Source organism: Scheffersomyces coipomensis (genome assembly GCF_036884675.1).
Source record: "Scheffersomyces coipomensis strain NRRL Y-17651 chromosome Unknown DFJ63scaffold_1, whole genome shotgun sequence".
Taxonomy (NCBI): Eukaryota; Fungi; Ascomycota; class Pichiomycetes; order Serinales; family Debaryomycetaceae; genus Scheffersomyces; species Scheffersomyces coipomensis.
The window spans coordinates 2,358,723-2,372,133 of NW_027042892.1; the positions used below are offsets into that span (position 1 = coordinate 2,358,723).

General features: G+C 33.5%; 6 protein-coding genes across 6 annotated transcripts; 2 read left to right on the forward strand and 4 right to left on the reverse strand. All coding sequences in view use genetic code 12, as the record gives it.

Annotated features, from left to right (window-relative positions):
- Positions 1 to 5: 5 nt before the first annotated feature.
- On the reverse strand, positions 6 to 1,148 carry DFJ63DRAFT_282619 (GTPase; the record flags this gene model as incomplete). The annotated part of the gene is made up of 1 exon (XM_064904662.1): positions 6 to 1,148. One exon carries the CDS (start codon positions 1,146 to 1,148, stop codon positions 6 to 8), a length of 1,143 nt encoding a protein of 380 aa, XP_064765211.1.
- A 115-nt stretch (positions 1,149 to 1,263) lies between these two features.
- DFJ63DRAFT_35637 (uncharacterized protein) lies at positions 1,264 to 2,331 on the reverse strand. The gene is made up of 2 exons (XM_064908794.1): positions 2,073 to 2,331; positions 1,264 to 2,006 (listed from the first exon to the last, which is right to left on the reverse strand). Exons 1-2 carry the CDS (start codon positions 2,228 to 2,230, stop codon positions 1,379 to 1,381), a joined length of 786 nt encoding a protein of 261 aa, XP_064765212.1. The 5' UTR covers positions 2,231 to 2,331; the 3' UTR covers positions 1,264 to 1,378.
- A 102-nt stretch (positions 2,332 to 2,433) lies between these two features.
- On the forward strand, positions 2,434 to 2,964 carry DFJ63DRAFT_333336 (uncharacterized protein; the record flags this gene model as incomplete). The annotated part of the gene is made up of 1 exon (XM_064907839.1): positions 2,434 to 2,964. The coding sequence occupies one exon, from the start codon at positions 2,434 to 2,436 to the stop codon at positions 2,962 to 2,964; it is 531 nt and encodes a 176-aa protein (XP_064765213.1).
- A 223-nt stretch (positions 2,965 to 3,187) lies between these two features.
- PEX1 (AAA family ATPase peroxin 1) lies at positions 3,188 to 7,062 on the forward strand. The gene has a single exon (XM_064908816.1). It carries the CDS (start codon positions 3,412 to 3,414, stop codon positions 6,580 to 6,582), a length of 3,171 nt encoding a protein of 1,056 aa, XP_064765214.1. The 5' UTR covers positions 3,188 to 3,411; the 3' UTR covers positions 6,583 to 7,062.
- Positions 6,712 to 9,117, reverse strand: DFJ63DRAFT_35937 (uncharacterized protein). Its single transcript, XM_064908806.1, has 2 exons — positions 7,771 to 9,117; positions 6,712 to 7,644 (listed from the first exon to the last, which is right to left on the reverse strand). The coding sequence occupies exons 1-2, from the start codon at positions 8,912 to 8,914 to the stop codon at positions 6,842 to 6,844; spliced, it is 1,947 nt and encodes a 648-aa protein (XP_064765215.1). The 5' UTR covers positions 8,915 to 9,117; the 3' UTR covers positions 6,712 to 6,841.
- Positions 9,118 to 9,320: 203 nt separating this feature from the next.
- DFJ63DRAFT_283015 (tyrosine/serine/threonine protein phosphatase) lies at positions 9,321 to 12,635 on the reverse strand (the record flags this gene model as incomplete). The annotated part of the gene is made up of 3 exons (XM_064904687.1): positions 9,321 to 10,069; positions 10,160 to 11,749; positions 11,780 to 12,635. The coding sequence occupies 3 exons, from the start codon at positions 12,633 to 12,635 to the stop codon at positions 9,321 to 9,323; spliced, it is 3,195 nt and encodes a 1,064-aa protein (XP_064765216.1).
- Positions 12,636 to 13,411: the final 776 nt, after the last annotated feature.

The window sequence follows — 13,411 nt, forward strand, 5'->3', positions numbered from 1 at the left end:
ATTATTCAACGCTTTATATAATCAACCATTTGTTCCATAGTTTTGTTTGAAGCCACTTTTGAAGTTGCTTCGAAAGCTGCTTGATATCTAGCCTGTAAATCGGCATCATTTTTACTATTTACTTCTGAATTTCGATCTTCTGGGAATGTGTATTCTCTTTCTGGTTCATCTTCATCTCTTAACACTTCACCATTATCTTCATCTTCTGGTTCATCTTCATAATCGGATAACACATCACTATCCTTACTTGGTTTCTTTCCATCTATATCTAAATCTTTCATTAAATGGTTTAATGATTTAGCTTGACGTCTCTTTTCATCATCTTCCTTTTTCTTTAAGATTCTTTCTCTTTCTGCTTTATAGTATTCATTAAATTCGTCAACCTTATTATCAACGGCGTCAAGGAATTCATCAAAACCTTCACCAGTATAAGCACTCACACCAACAACATCTAATTGAGAATAGAATTCTTCTAACATTAAAGACATTGAATTGACTAATGAACTCATATAACCCGATGAAGTACCATCTTCACCATTTAATTCTTGATCAGCTTTTAAAGCAGCTTGAAATGCTTCAAAATCTTGCATCCATTCTTTAGCAAAGTCAGCTTTTTTAACATCAGTCTTATTAAACACTACAATCATAGGTAATTTAGTTTTATATAAGATGGAACAAGCATATAACATATTTGAAATAAAAGTAGTTGGTGATGAATTTCTTGGGGTATCAACGATATAAGCAATAACAGTTGGGAAAGTAGAAGCAAAAGCTTCAGTTATGATGGATCCACTGGCGGACCAAATAAAACATTCGATTTGACCTGGAGTATCAATGATGACATTTTGAACTTTATCTGATCTCTTTTCTACTAATTTTATAACTTGATCTATTTTAGTAGCGAATAAATTCAACGACGTCACAATGGCACCATTAGGACCTAAGTTATATTCTTCCATCACCTTTTTATATTTGACAGAATCTCTGATATCAATATTGGCTCCGAATGGAACTTTCAACACTGCTGGATCCAAATTTATAACATAAGGAGGAGTCTTTTTAGAATGTAAATGTGAGTTTAATCTTTGCATGAAGGTAGTCTTACCTGACCCGGCCATACCGATACAGATCACAGTTGAAGGAGCCATTTTATCTGTATTTAAAGTTGTATATGGTTAAAGAAGTGAAATCAATCTAAAATTCAATAGCGATGGGGGATTATAAATATTTTTATAATCAGAGAGGCACTAAAAAACATTGTATACAGGAATTTTCAAATTTGTCTACAATTCATAGTTTATCCTTTTACTATTGATGTATTATTGATATTTTAACTATGTAAGGTTAGTGGAGTAGTAGTAGTGGTCCACATATGTGTCTATAAAGCTTTTAATTCATCGGCATACTTTTCTAAAACTCTTTCTGTTATACCATCAAAGATTGATTTATGAGTTAAGATTTGAATATTTTCAGCTTCAGCTTTGAAAAGTTTATCGGCCTTTGGACCACCTGGGCCCCCAATGTTAGGAAGAGCTTGTTGCTGTTGTTGTTGATTCATTAATTCAGCAGCAGCGAGATCACCCATTAATAAAGAGTACACTGGTCTTAACCCGAATAAATTAACAAAATACCATGAGATCGAAGAAACGTAACGAACGTTTAAATCAGGAGTTTCTATACCGGTTTGTAACATTTGTTTGAATCCATCAGTTAATGGGAATGGTAGTTTCATGATCACAAATCCAGCAAAGAAATAATTGACCCATGCCATGATAATAGTTTGAGGGATATAATTCATGACGTTACCCTTGGCCATATTCATCAATGCATCATTCATACCTGGATCAGTCAAAGGGTTGGCTGGGTCTGCATTTGGATCCTCAACTATGGCGTAGAATTCATTTGATTCTAAGGTGGCGGTGAAGTATTGCTTTCTATTTTCAAATTCTTCTTTAGTCAATACACCATTATTCTGTCTAAAGCAAGCTGCTCTTTTTAAGAATTGTCTAGAATTAAAGTTAGTTAGTATTTAAGTTAGGGATATTGATTGATTTGCATTTTTAGTAACTTACTTTTCTCTTAAAGCTTTAAACTCTTCCAACTTTGGACCAGGTTGAAGAAGGTATGTTGCGTTTGATCTAAGTAAACCAACCAACACCATCACAAATGAGATGGGTAACAATACCCAATACTTCAATTGTGGATCTAATAGCAAGTCTGGAGTCGACATATCGTATGATTAAGTCTGGTGGAATATCAATTGATGAAAGAAACCTTTAAACAACTTAGTGTGGGTCCTTTGCTTGATATTTCAACGACTTTCATTTTTTTTGTGCAATCTCACACAAATTTTTTTAAACGTACCACCACAGCTAATAGTTAATTCTATTATATCAACGATCTTTCAAGACAAGAAGAAGGAATATCTATACAATGGGTTGGTTTGGAGGCGGAGTGCCAGCCAAAGTATCTACAGTGTCCGAGTTAAAAGAGAATCCTAGAGCGACCCCTCAATTTCTAGAGGATTTACCACCAAAGTTTGAAGATGTTGCACCAAATACATCAGGTAGTCCAAGACAACAATCACATTCAGAACAACAAGCATCATTGATGGATGCTGCTGGTCAAGTTATGTTATCCGATTTCACAGTAGAGAGATTTATAGGGATGCCATGTTTTCGAGAAGCGATGATAACTGGATTCCAAGCTATGGGTGTGTTAGGTACCGTTACATTTTTAATACATAAGAATCCTACAAGATCATTACATTGGTCAATGTGTGGTTTCTTCTTAGGTAACTTGGTAGGATGGGAACAATGTCGTTCACTTAGAAGAAGATCATTCCAAATGGTTGAAAAGGCTAGACAAGAGAAAGATGAAAGAAATAGAAAGAAGATTGAACAACAACAAAAGGAAGGTGATGATCAATATGAAAAGTTTAAAGAATTCAATAATAAAAAGTGATTGACCTGTATAAATAAACAACACCAGCCTGAAGTTCTTCATTACCTTAGGTCAACCAAACTCTAAAGAGATATGACATCCACAAAAATAATGATTGCCACTTGTATATAGTATCCATTCAAATTATTGACAATAATAGTGAAATATAATAATATTCTGTCCCCCATAATTTAATAAATAGACTCAGTAAAGTTATACCCATCTAGAGTGTAGTTCCAGTAATTCAGCTTAACATTTAGTGATCGATCTCAACTCCGCAAAATTTAACCACCACCAAATTTTTTTTCATCCGCGGCAACAAAATTTCTGACAGTGAACGACCACCACCACCACCACCACCACTTGAGCTTAAAAAAGTAAAAAAGCTGGAGTAAATCTCCAAATTTGAAATTTTTCAGTTTATACTTATTTTACTTCTTCAAAGTGGCTATTCTATAGATATAAAGGATGGAGAATAATAAAGCCACTATCAAATATAAGGCCGTAAGGTCAAACTCAGTGAATTTGCCTCCTTATCTAAATCAGCTTTTGGGTTCAGCTAATATTCCCCCTCAAAAAGTGATTATAGAAATAGTTGCATCATCATCCAAATCAAAGTATTATGCTGGTTGGTCAGGCTTTTCTTCTAACTCGAGTAGAGACAGTGTTGAGATTGATCCATCTTTCGCTCAAGCTATATCCTTAAGAGAGAATGATAAGGTTATCATCAACATAAAGACTCAGAACTATGAAGCTGCAAATATCAGTTTGGAACCTTTGACGAGTTCTGATTGGGAGTTAGTAGAGTTACATGCTCAAAACATCGAAGATAAGCTTTTAGAACAAACTAAATGTGTGGCATTGAATCAAGTATTGGTGGTTTATCCAAGTCCTTCTACTACGGCAAAATTATTAGTCACGGATATTGGGACTAAAGAATCGAATTATGGTTTGATTTCTCCATTTGGTGAAATTGCCATCGCTCCAAAAGTAAGAGCTAAGAAGGAAGATACTGCCAAATCTGAAACTATTAGTTCATCTAATCGTGTGATTGAAGATTATTCAACCTTTCCGACTGTTTTAAAGAGAGGTATTTCCTTACCCAATGAATTATATTCAAATTTACCTAAAGAATCGAATACCACAGGTTATGAAGTTTATGCCAACATCAAAGACTTACCGCAAGATGTCATAAGCAGCTATGTAGCTGTATCAATTGTTCCGGGACCTAATGACAAACAACAGAAAAATACCGTTCCTGAAGATACTTCAGATGAATCATCTAAAGTTCAAAGTTACAAGGAAAATAAACGAATCATTGCCAAGTTAATCAATTATCCTGATAGTCCACCTAATAGTATTGGTCTTTCATGCAAATTAGCCATTGCATTAAACGTAGAATTACAAGTTGGTAATATTGTTGTTTTAAAACCTGCCATCAAGAACCTTCCAAAACGTCCATCATCATTAATAATACATCCTTATATCATTCAATCGAAGAGAGTTAATCAAATTAACATAAATTCAAGTGAAAAGAAAGAACAGGCTGTGAACTTGATCAATGACTTAACAAATTATTTATACAAAGACCAAGCATTCTATAATAATCCACTCACCAACTTTGTCAAGCTTCCAATCATTCCTAATGTATTACCATATGGAGGTTTATTAAGATTCAAGAAGAATGATGAAGTAAATGGCTGGATAAAGCCATATAATATCGATTCCAAAAAGGCGATTAAAGTTGAAATTGGTGATGAGTTGGTACGTGCATCTTCATTCATTGAAGTTCAAGATGAACTTGAAAAAGAAGAAGTTCAAGCCATTGGGTTAGATGATACTGTGGAAGATATAGTCGATTCATTCATCACGTCAAAAAACACTGGTACTTTACTTTATGGAAATTCAGGAAGTGGAAAATCACTTGTTTTAAGACTTGTGGCAAAAGCTATATCATCGAAACATGGATTTTATACTAAATATATCTCATGTGAAACATTAATGAATGAGAACTTCAATAATTTATCCAAAACTCATATGGCTAAATGGTTACAGCAGTGTTCTTGGAATAAACCATCTTTGTTAATCTTGGATAATCTTGATAAAATCTTAAATGTTGAAATGGAACATCTTGATTCCACCAAATCAAATCAATTAACAGAATTCTTTATCTCAAGCTTAGAAAAGATCCACAATCAACCTAATTCAAACTTATCCATTTTAATCTCATCCAACTCAAAGGAATCATTAAACAAATTATTATTTCAAAGTCATCTCATTGAAAACTTTACTCATTTAACAGCACCTGACAAACAATTGAGATTTGATATTTTACAAGATTACTTAGTGAAGAACTTAGGTTGTGAGTTGAAATTCGATTTGATGGATTTAGTTAGTGAAACTGAAGGTTATTTACCTAATGATCTTAAAATCCTTAGTGATAGAATATATCATGAAATTTTATTCAATGGTAATGGAAACACTGTGAAGAAAGAGAATTTCGAAAAGTCATTAGAGGGTTACGTTCCTTCTAATTTGAGAGGAGTCAAATTACAAAAGTCATCTATTCAATGGAGTGATATTGGTGGTTTGAAAGAAGCTAAAAACATCTTACTAGAAACTTTAGAATGGCCAACCAAATATGCTCCAATCTTTGAAAATTGTCCATTAAGACTTAGATCTGGTATTTTACTTTATGGATATCCTGGTTGTGGTAAGACCTTATTAGCCAGTGCTATTGCAGGTCAATGTGGATTAAACTTCATCAGTATCAAAGGTCCTGAAATTTTAAATAAATATATTGGTGCTTCAGAACAATCTGTTCGTGAATTGTTTGAACGTGCCCAAGCTGCTAAACCATGTATTTTATTCTTTGATGAATTTGATTCTATCGCTCCTAAAAGAGGTCATGATTCAACTGGGGTCACCGATAGAGTTGTTAATCAAATGTTGACTCAAATGGATGGGGCTGAAGGATTAGATGGTGTGTATGTCTTAGCTGCCACTTCCAGACCTGATTTGATCGATTCGGCCTTACTTAGACCTGGTAGATTGGATAAGAGTGTCATTTGTGATATGCCAAGTTATGAAGATCGTTTAGATATCTTGAAGAGTATTACTTTAAAGATGGACTTACGGGATGATGTTAACTTAGAAGAGATTGCTACTTTGACTAAAGGATTTAGTGGTGCTGATATGCAAGGGCTTGGATATAATGCATATTTGAAAGCTGTTCATGTTAAATTATCTAAATTAGAAAAGGAAGAGAGTAGTGAAGTGAAATCAACCAACTCTAATGTGATTGAATTCTACCAAGTTAACAGTGAAAAATTGAATAACAAGAAGTTAAGACCAACTGAAAGAATCAAATTATTACACCAAATCCAACTGTTGTTAGATACCAATCAAGACGATTCATCGACAAAGGATAAACTTAACAATGAAGACGAAAACGACTCAAAAGTTTACATCACTCATGATAATTTCGCTGAATCATTAAAGGAGACCAAACCATCTATCTCACTTTCCGAGAAAGTAAAATTACAAAGAATCTATAATCAATTTGTTTCTGGTCGTGATGGTAATATGCCAGACGGCAGCGCAAGTAATGAAATTGGAGGAAGAACCACTTTAATGTAATGATACATAGTAGCATATTTATATGCAAACATTATTTATTTAATAAAATCTATTTATTTAATCGATATATTTACAGTTGTAAGACACATGCTTATTGAACGCAATAGGTTGTTGTTCCTTTAAGTTTCTTCGTTATAGACATATAACACTAAGTATAAAAATAAAAATAAAATAAATAAATAAATAAAATGGGTAAAAAGAAAACTTCAACATTATTACCATTGTACAATTCTCATCATAAGTTTCTCATTAAATGAAATCAATTTCCCTTCTGTTGTTGGGTATGTGGTGGTTGATGATGTTGTTGTTGTTGATGGTGTTGTAAGTGAGGTGGTAATGGCATACCTGGAGGTGGTGGACCCATAAATTGAGGAGGAATGAAATTTGGATTACCGTTGAGGAATTGAGGTGGGATTCCACCAGGAGGAGGAGGCATCATTCCACCCGGGAACATTCCTGGTGGTGGAGGACCACCTGGACCTCTTGGACCTGGACCACCGGGACCTACTTGCATATTTGGTGGTGGAGGTGGGAATTGCATGTTTGGTGGAAATCCACCTGGTGGCATTCTATTCTGGAACTGTTGTTTCATCCAAGGTGGTATTTGTTGCTGTCTATGTTGTTGATTTTGATTTTGACCTTGGTTTTGGTTTTGGTTTTGGTTTTGGCTTGGTCCTTGAGGTGGTAATTGACGAGATTGAGGAGCATTAAGGCTTTGGTGAGACATAAGTACTTGAGGAGAAGCAGGATTTACCTTAGATTGATCAGGGGAATGATTTATTATTTCTTGATTTTTAGATGCAGAACTCTCTTGTTGGCTAGCAAATAATGCAGCAAGACCACCACCTGAAGTAGGGGTGCCGGATGCAGATGGTTCTTTTTTGTTTAATAAAGCCATAAAGAAAGAATCATTATTATTTGAACCATGTAGAGTACCAAGACCTAAGTTGGGTCCGTTGTTCATAGGAGGAATATTGGAATGAGGTGGTATATGAATAGACATAGGTGGAATTTGTTGCTGTTGTTGAGGTTGGGATTGTTGAGATTGGGATTGTTGCTGTTGTTGCTGTTGTTGCTGTTGTTGCTGTTGCTGCTGATAATGTTGGCGTTGTTGCTGTTGTTGCTGTTGCTGTTGCTGTTGTTGCTGTTGCTGTTGTTGCTGTTGCTGTTGTTGCTGTTGTTGCTGATGTTGCTGATGTTGTTGTTGTTGCTGTTGTTGTTGAGGTGGAACTTGGTGTTGTTGGGGTGGAAGTGGACCACTAGAAGCTTGATCTTGAGAGAAGAATCTTGAAGCTCCTGAAGCTTGTTGTTGTTGCTGTTGAGAGTGTATCAAATCTTGACGTTGTTGCAGTTGACTTTGAGGTGTTGGTTGATTCTGTTTTGATAATCCAGGAGGAAGAATGGTTGAAGCAGATGTTGGAGCAGCATCAAAAAATGAAGAAAACTTTGAACTTCTTGAATTATCAGATGCTGCTGGTTGTGATTCCAAATTTTCTTCCTTGGCTGTCTTTACAAATGAAAAGAAATTATCAACATCATTACCCTTTTCTTCTACTGGTTGTTGTTCTCTTAATAAATCTTCTTCTGTAATATTCTCACCTTTTCTTTTTCTTTCATCAAGTTTCATTTGAAGTTTCCATTTTTCATAATCTTGAACCGATTGACCCATCATACCCAATGAATCTGAATTTGCAGTATTGGAATCAGCTGCATCCCATTCTGGCTCAAGTTCATCTAATGGTTCACCCAATAATTGAGATATTTTATCACTTGAGAAATTTTCTAAATCTCCACCTTTGACAAATCCAGTATTATTGGAAGATTTTCTTTCCCAAGTTTCATTTTGATGTCTTCTATTGAATGAATTTGACTTTTTATTCTTATTGTTACCATTAGAAAAGTCATTGATTGATGATGAGGATGGTGTACTTGATACCCCCTTTGGTTTAAATCTCCAGAAACTTTTATCGGGCAATTCAATCGAATCTTTATATTCCTCAATCAAAGGTGAATCCTTAAGGAAAAGAAGAAACTCTACTGAATAAATTAATGATGAACCTGCCTTTTCATTCGAACTATATTCAGTCGTATTGTTGTTGAAGTTATTGGCAGGTGGGGTACTTGATCTTGATTTTGGAATCAAATCTGGAGTTGATTCCTTGGCAGCATTAGCCATAGCAGAGTCTAATAACTTGGATAACGCAGACCCTGGTTCTAAATTATGAATATTAGTCGTGGATGAAGTTTGATTAATGGTACTTCCACCACCACTACTTAATTGAATGATGGACGGATCATCAAACAAGTGATTTGTTGTTTGATTAGAAGCCATTGTATAGGTGTATTTCTCTTGCAGCTCTCAGTTCTGTTCTATCACTACGACTGATCTCCTGATTGCTTAGCTAACTTGATTAATGATGGTGTCTAGATATAAAGGAGATTGGCGATATGTAGCCTTTAGCAGTATAAAAATTCAAAAATTTTTCCTTGCTCGTTTTTTGACGGACAAACTCACACAAAATTTAAAGATACTGGATTTGTCCTGCGTACTAAATTTAATCTACACTAATAGTGGTAATAATATAATTATCCTGATTGAATGACCTCTAACATATATAACGAATATAAAAATAAGAAAAAGTGGATTGAATTTGTTCAATCCAGAAATAAAAAATGTCTTAATGCAACAAAGAACTAAAATGTAAGGGGTGGGTAGAGGGTATGTAAGGAAGAGTTAATTAATTAGAAAGATAGGGAATATTCAATTTCATGATTTCTCGACACATCATGAACCAATCAATCTCTCGCAAATAACTACCATCGTCTTCACCTTCTTGTCGTGCTTTCAATTTCTGCAACTCTTCCCATTTAAATAATTCATACATGAATCTTAAATTGGGTTGGATGATAATATTCAACCTTCTAACTCTGACATATAAATATGCCGTTGAAAGATTGATATTTAACCGTCTCATAACTTCAGCTATAACAACCGTAGCAGACCGACTAACACCAACTCGACAATGAATGAATATTTTGGTATTACCATTTGATTTCAAATATTCATTATTGATGTATTCAAGTATGGTGGGCAATGATCGAGTCAATTCATCAATTCCATCATCTTCCAAGTTGTTCACTTTCATCACCGAATCGATAGAACAATCCAAATGATGTTGGAATTGATGGTGAGATGATGATCCTTTATGTTTATTCTTCTTTTGTTGGGATAAATGAGCTTTCCTCTTGGCTGAAGGTGATATATTATACATTTCAATATTTCCATCATCGATTTGTTCCACATCAATATCATTGAATTTCTTGAATTCATGACCATTCAACCAATCTAATACTTCCCCTACGGAGATGATTTTCTTGATTCCAAGTTTATTCAATAATGGTAAACAATTGGCATGTTTTAATGATCCAAGATATAAATAAGGCAATATCTTTGATGGTATAGATCCTTCAACTTCTTTAACCCAGTCTATGGAAGAATGATCAAGTAAATAATCTGATAAATCATTATGTAAAGAATTCGAACTTGAAGAATAAACTGAATCAGCTGATAAACCACTATCGTCTTCTTCTTCTTCATCGTCATGCTTGACAATATCAACTTCTTCTTCTTCTTCCTCGTCCTCATCTTCATCATCATTTTCAATAAATCCCAATCTATAGGATTTATTAATCTTGCTTGGTGATGGACGGCCTAATAATAATTCATTCACTTGGATTGATGATAATTGTTCTAATTGATTCCAAATGATCTTATCTTTATATTCAGGATTTTCAGGACTGATTTTATTCAATAATCCTTCCAACTTCTTTAGTATAATAACATCACTATTGAAGATATAAAACGGACGACCAAACTGTAAATGCAATTGAAGCATAGCGTCATCCAAGCCAATGTTTTTAGAATACATCAAGTAACATAACACCAACAATGACAGTTCAGTATATCCATCAGAACAGTATATCAAACTACCAAATGAATTCAAATTCTTGGATGATGATGAGGAATACACATAAATCAATTTACATGTGTTTATGATTGACATGAGATTTTCTCGTTTACAATCGCCGATTCCAATAGAACCCAGAGGAGGGAATTCCAATAAATGATATTCAAATAATTGCTCTATATCTAAATCTTGAGGATTATGAGATTGAATGGCGGATTTGAATAAAAGATTGGACAAACTCGATAAATCAGGGAAAGTGGCATCATTATGACAATAAATGAATAATCTCCAATTAGATCTTGGTAATGATAAATAATCAAGTAAGTTAGGATTAGTATCTTGATGATTATAAACAATTGAATTTTTAGGTTGACAATAAAAGTCAAGTAAATCTTTAGGGTTAGGTAAATTAGTCAAGGTATTATCCTTTTCCAATATAAATGTTAACAGGATTTGATAATCCCAATAATTCCCACACCACACATTACGGTCTAACTTTGTAGCGGAAGACATTCTCGTAGTTTCTATCTTTTCTTTAATTTGATAATCGTTATCCCATATCAACCTGGATGCAGATGAAGGTGTTATAGTACTTGTATCAGTTTCGGCCAATTGTTGTTGTTGCTGTTTTTTATAACGTTTATATTTCTCCCATAAAAACTTAGATTCTATTTTGGAAAAGTTTGAAATGGTAGGTTTAACATGATGTTGATGATGATAATTCTTGAATGGTAAAAGTTGATCTTTCATATTCTCTTTAGTTTCATTAAGAATGAACACATTATATTCTGGTGGTTCAATCCCATCACTATCATTGTTTAAATAATGTTCATACCGTTGAGATATCCATAAGATTCGTGAAATACTTTGTTGTAATTTTAAATTTGGAGAATTCAATAATGATGAACTGTAAATTATAAAATCAGAACAGGTAGATAATTTCGATACTTGAATATGGAAATTTCTCAACGATATACCTCTATCAGGATCAAGATTCAAAAAGATTGGTAAACAATTCAAAGTAATACAATCCTGCAATATGACCGATAAATCAATATCATTAATCATTTGGATATTAGTTAAGATTTCCACTAAAATATTCTTAACTTCCAATTTTGAAACTTCAATCTTTTGCAAGATTTCATTCAATTTAATGGTATTTTTCAAGATTATATCATCTTCACCATCATTCTCATTTTCTAGAAAATCACTATTATCAAGACTTGAACTATTTATACACATAAGAAATCTAATACCTTTTGGTTTATCTAATTTATATTCATTAAAATCAACTAAATCATGATCTTCAGAGACTTGATCGGGATTAAGCGATAATAATTTTCGTTGCATTTGTTGTTGTTGATGTAAGAAGAATTGCTTTTGAGCAAAGTTATCTTTGTTTAATCCATGTAACCATGGAAACATCTCGTTGGTTTTGGGTAATGGTTCATTAAAGTACCAATTAAAGATATATTTCAATTGAGTTAAGTTTAATAATTTTATGGTGAAAGGTGATGAGATTGATAGAGGATGAAATAATAGTTGATTTTTATAAAATGATGATTTATGACTTAAAGGAGACATTTCTAAATTTATGATATTAGATGCAATACTGATGGCATCACCATTGGTTGTATGATTAGTATGATTATGATTACTTCTGATATTCAATTTTGTAGTTTTTGAACCAATTCCATCACATACATCACAATCAGGATCATCTTGAGATTTGGGTATATCACCTTCTATATTAGTTATCATGGTATTGGCAGTATCTTCTTTTATTCCTAATGCATTATTGAAAGATTGTAATCTAGCTCTAAATCTATCTCTTTCGTATAATAAATCATTTGAAGTCGAAGAAGATCGTTTTGAAGATTTTAACATGGGTGATATGAATGATGAGTTTGATGATGTTGAATTGGTTGATGAGAGGGAAGTTGTGGATGTTAAAGAAGGAGATTTAACTAAAGTTGTTGTTGTACCTGTATTGGTATTTGGATTGGTAACAGAAACAGCAACAGCAGTAGCACCATTATTTGAATTATTATGATGGTTTATGCTATGGTTGTGATTATGATTCATTAATTTGGTTCTAAGGTTAGTTGATAATGATTGATGGATTCTATTATTATTAAAGTTATTATTACTATTGTTACTATTACTATTGATTCTAAGATTTGTTTGGAAACTTAATAAATCATGAGGGGTATTAATGGGAGGTAAGATATGAATTGTATTATTGATATTAGTGATGTTTATGTCAGATAAAGTTATGGATTTATGATAAACTGGAGAATTTCCACCAGATGATGTTGCAATAGATAGTGGGGGAGGGGATGGAAGAGTTGAAGATAATTCTGATAACGGAGCAATTGATCTTGGGGTAGACGGTTTATTAGGAAATATACCGATAAGATCTGGAGGCGTGGCTGCTGTTGAAGTTGATGCTGTAGATGACAATGGCAGTAATGATGATGATGGAGTCGGATGTTGAATTTGAGATACTAATGAATCCGTTCTAGTATCACCTTGACCTGTTGAAGATATTGTACTGGTGATAGAAGAAATGGGATTGATCGATGTAGTTACACCTGATTTTGAAGTAGTCTCAGTACTAGTGATATCACCTGTGGTAGCAACGGTAGATGAATTGGATGATGTAGATGGACTGGTAGACGTAGAAGCTGTTGAACTAACGGCTGCTGTTGTCATTTATTTCACACACAGTTTTGAGACCTCTTTTTTTTTCTTTTTTTCGTCTTTATTCGTTTTTGTCTTATTTTATTTTTTTGATGACACTGACAGACTTTTTTTCTGTTACTATTTTTTTTATCTGTGTTACTATTTAGTTTTAGTTT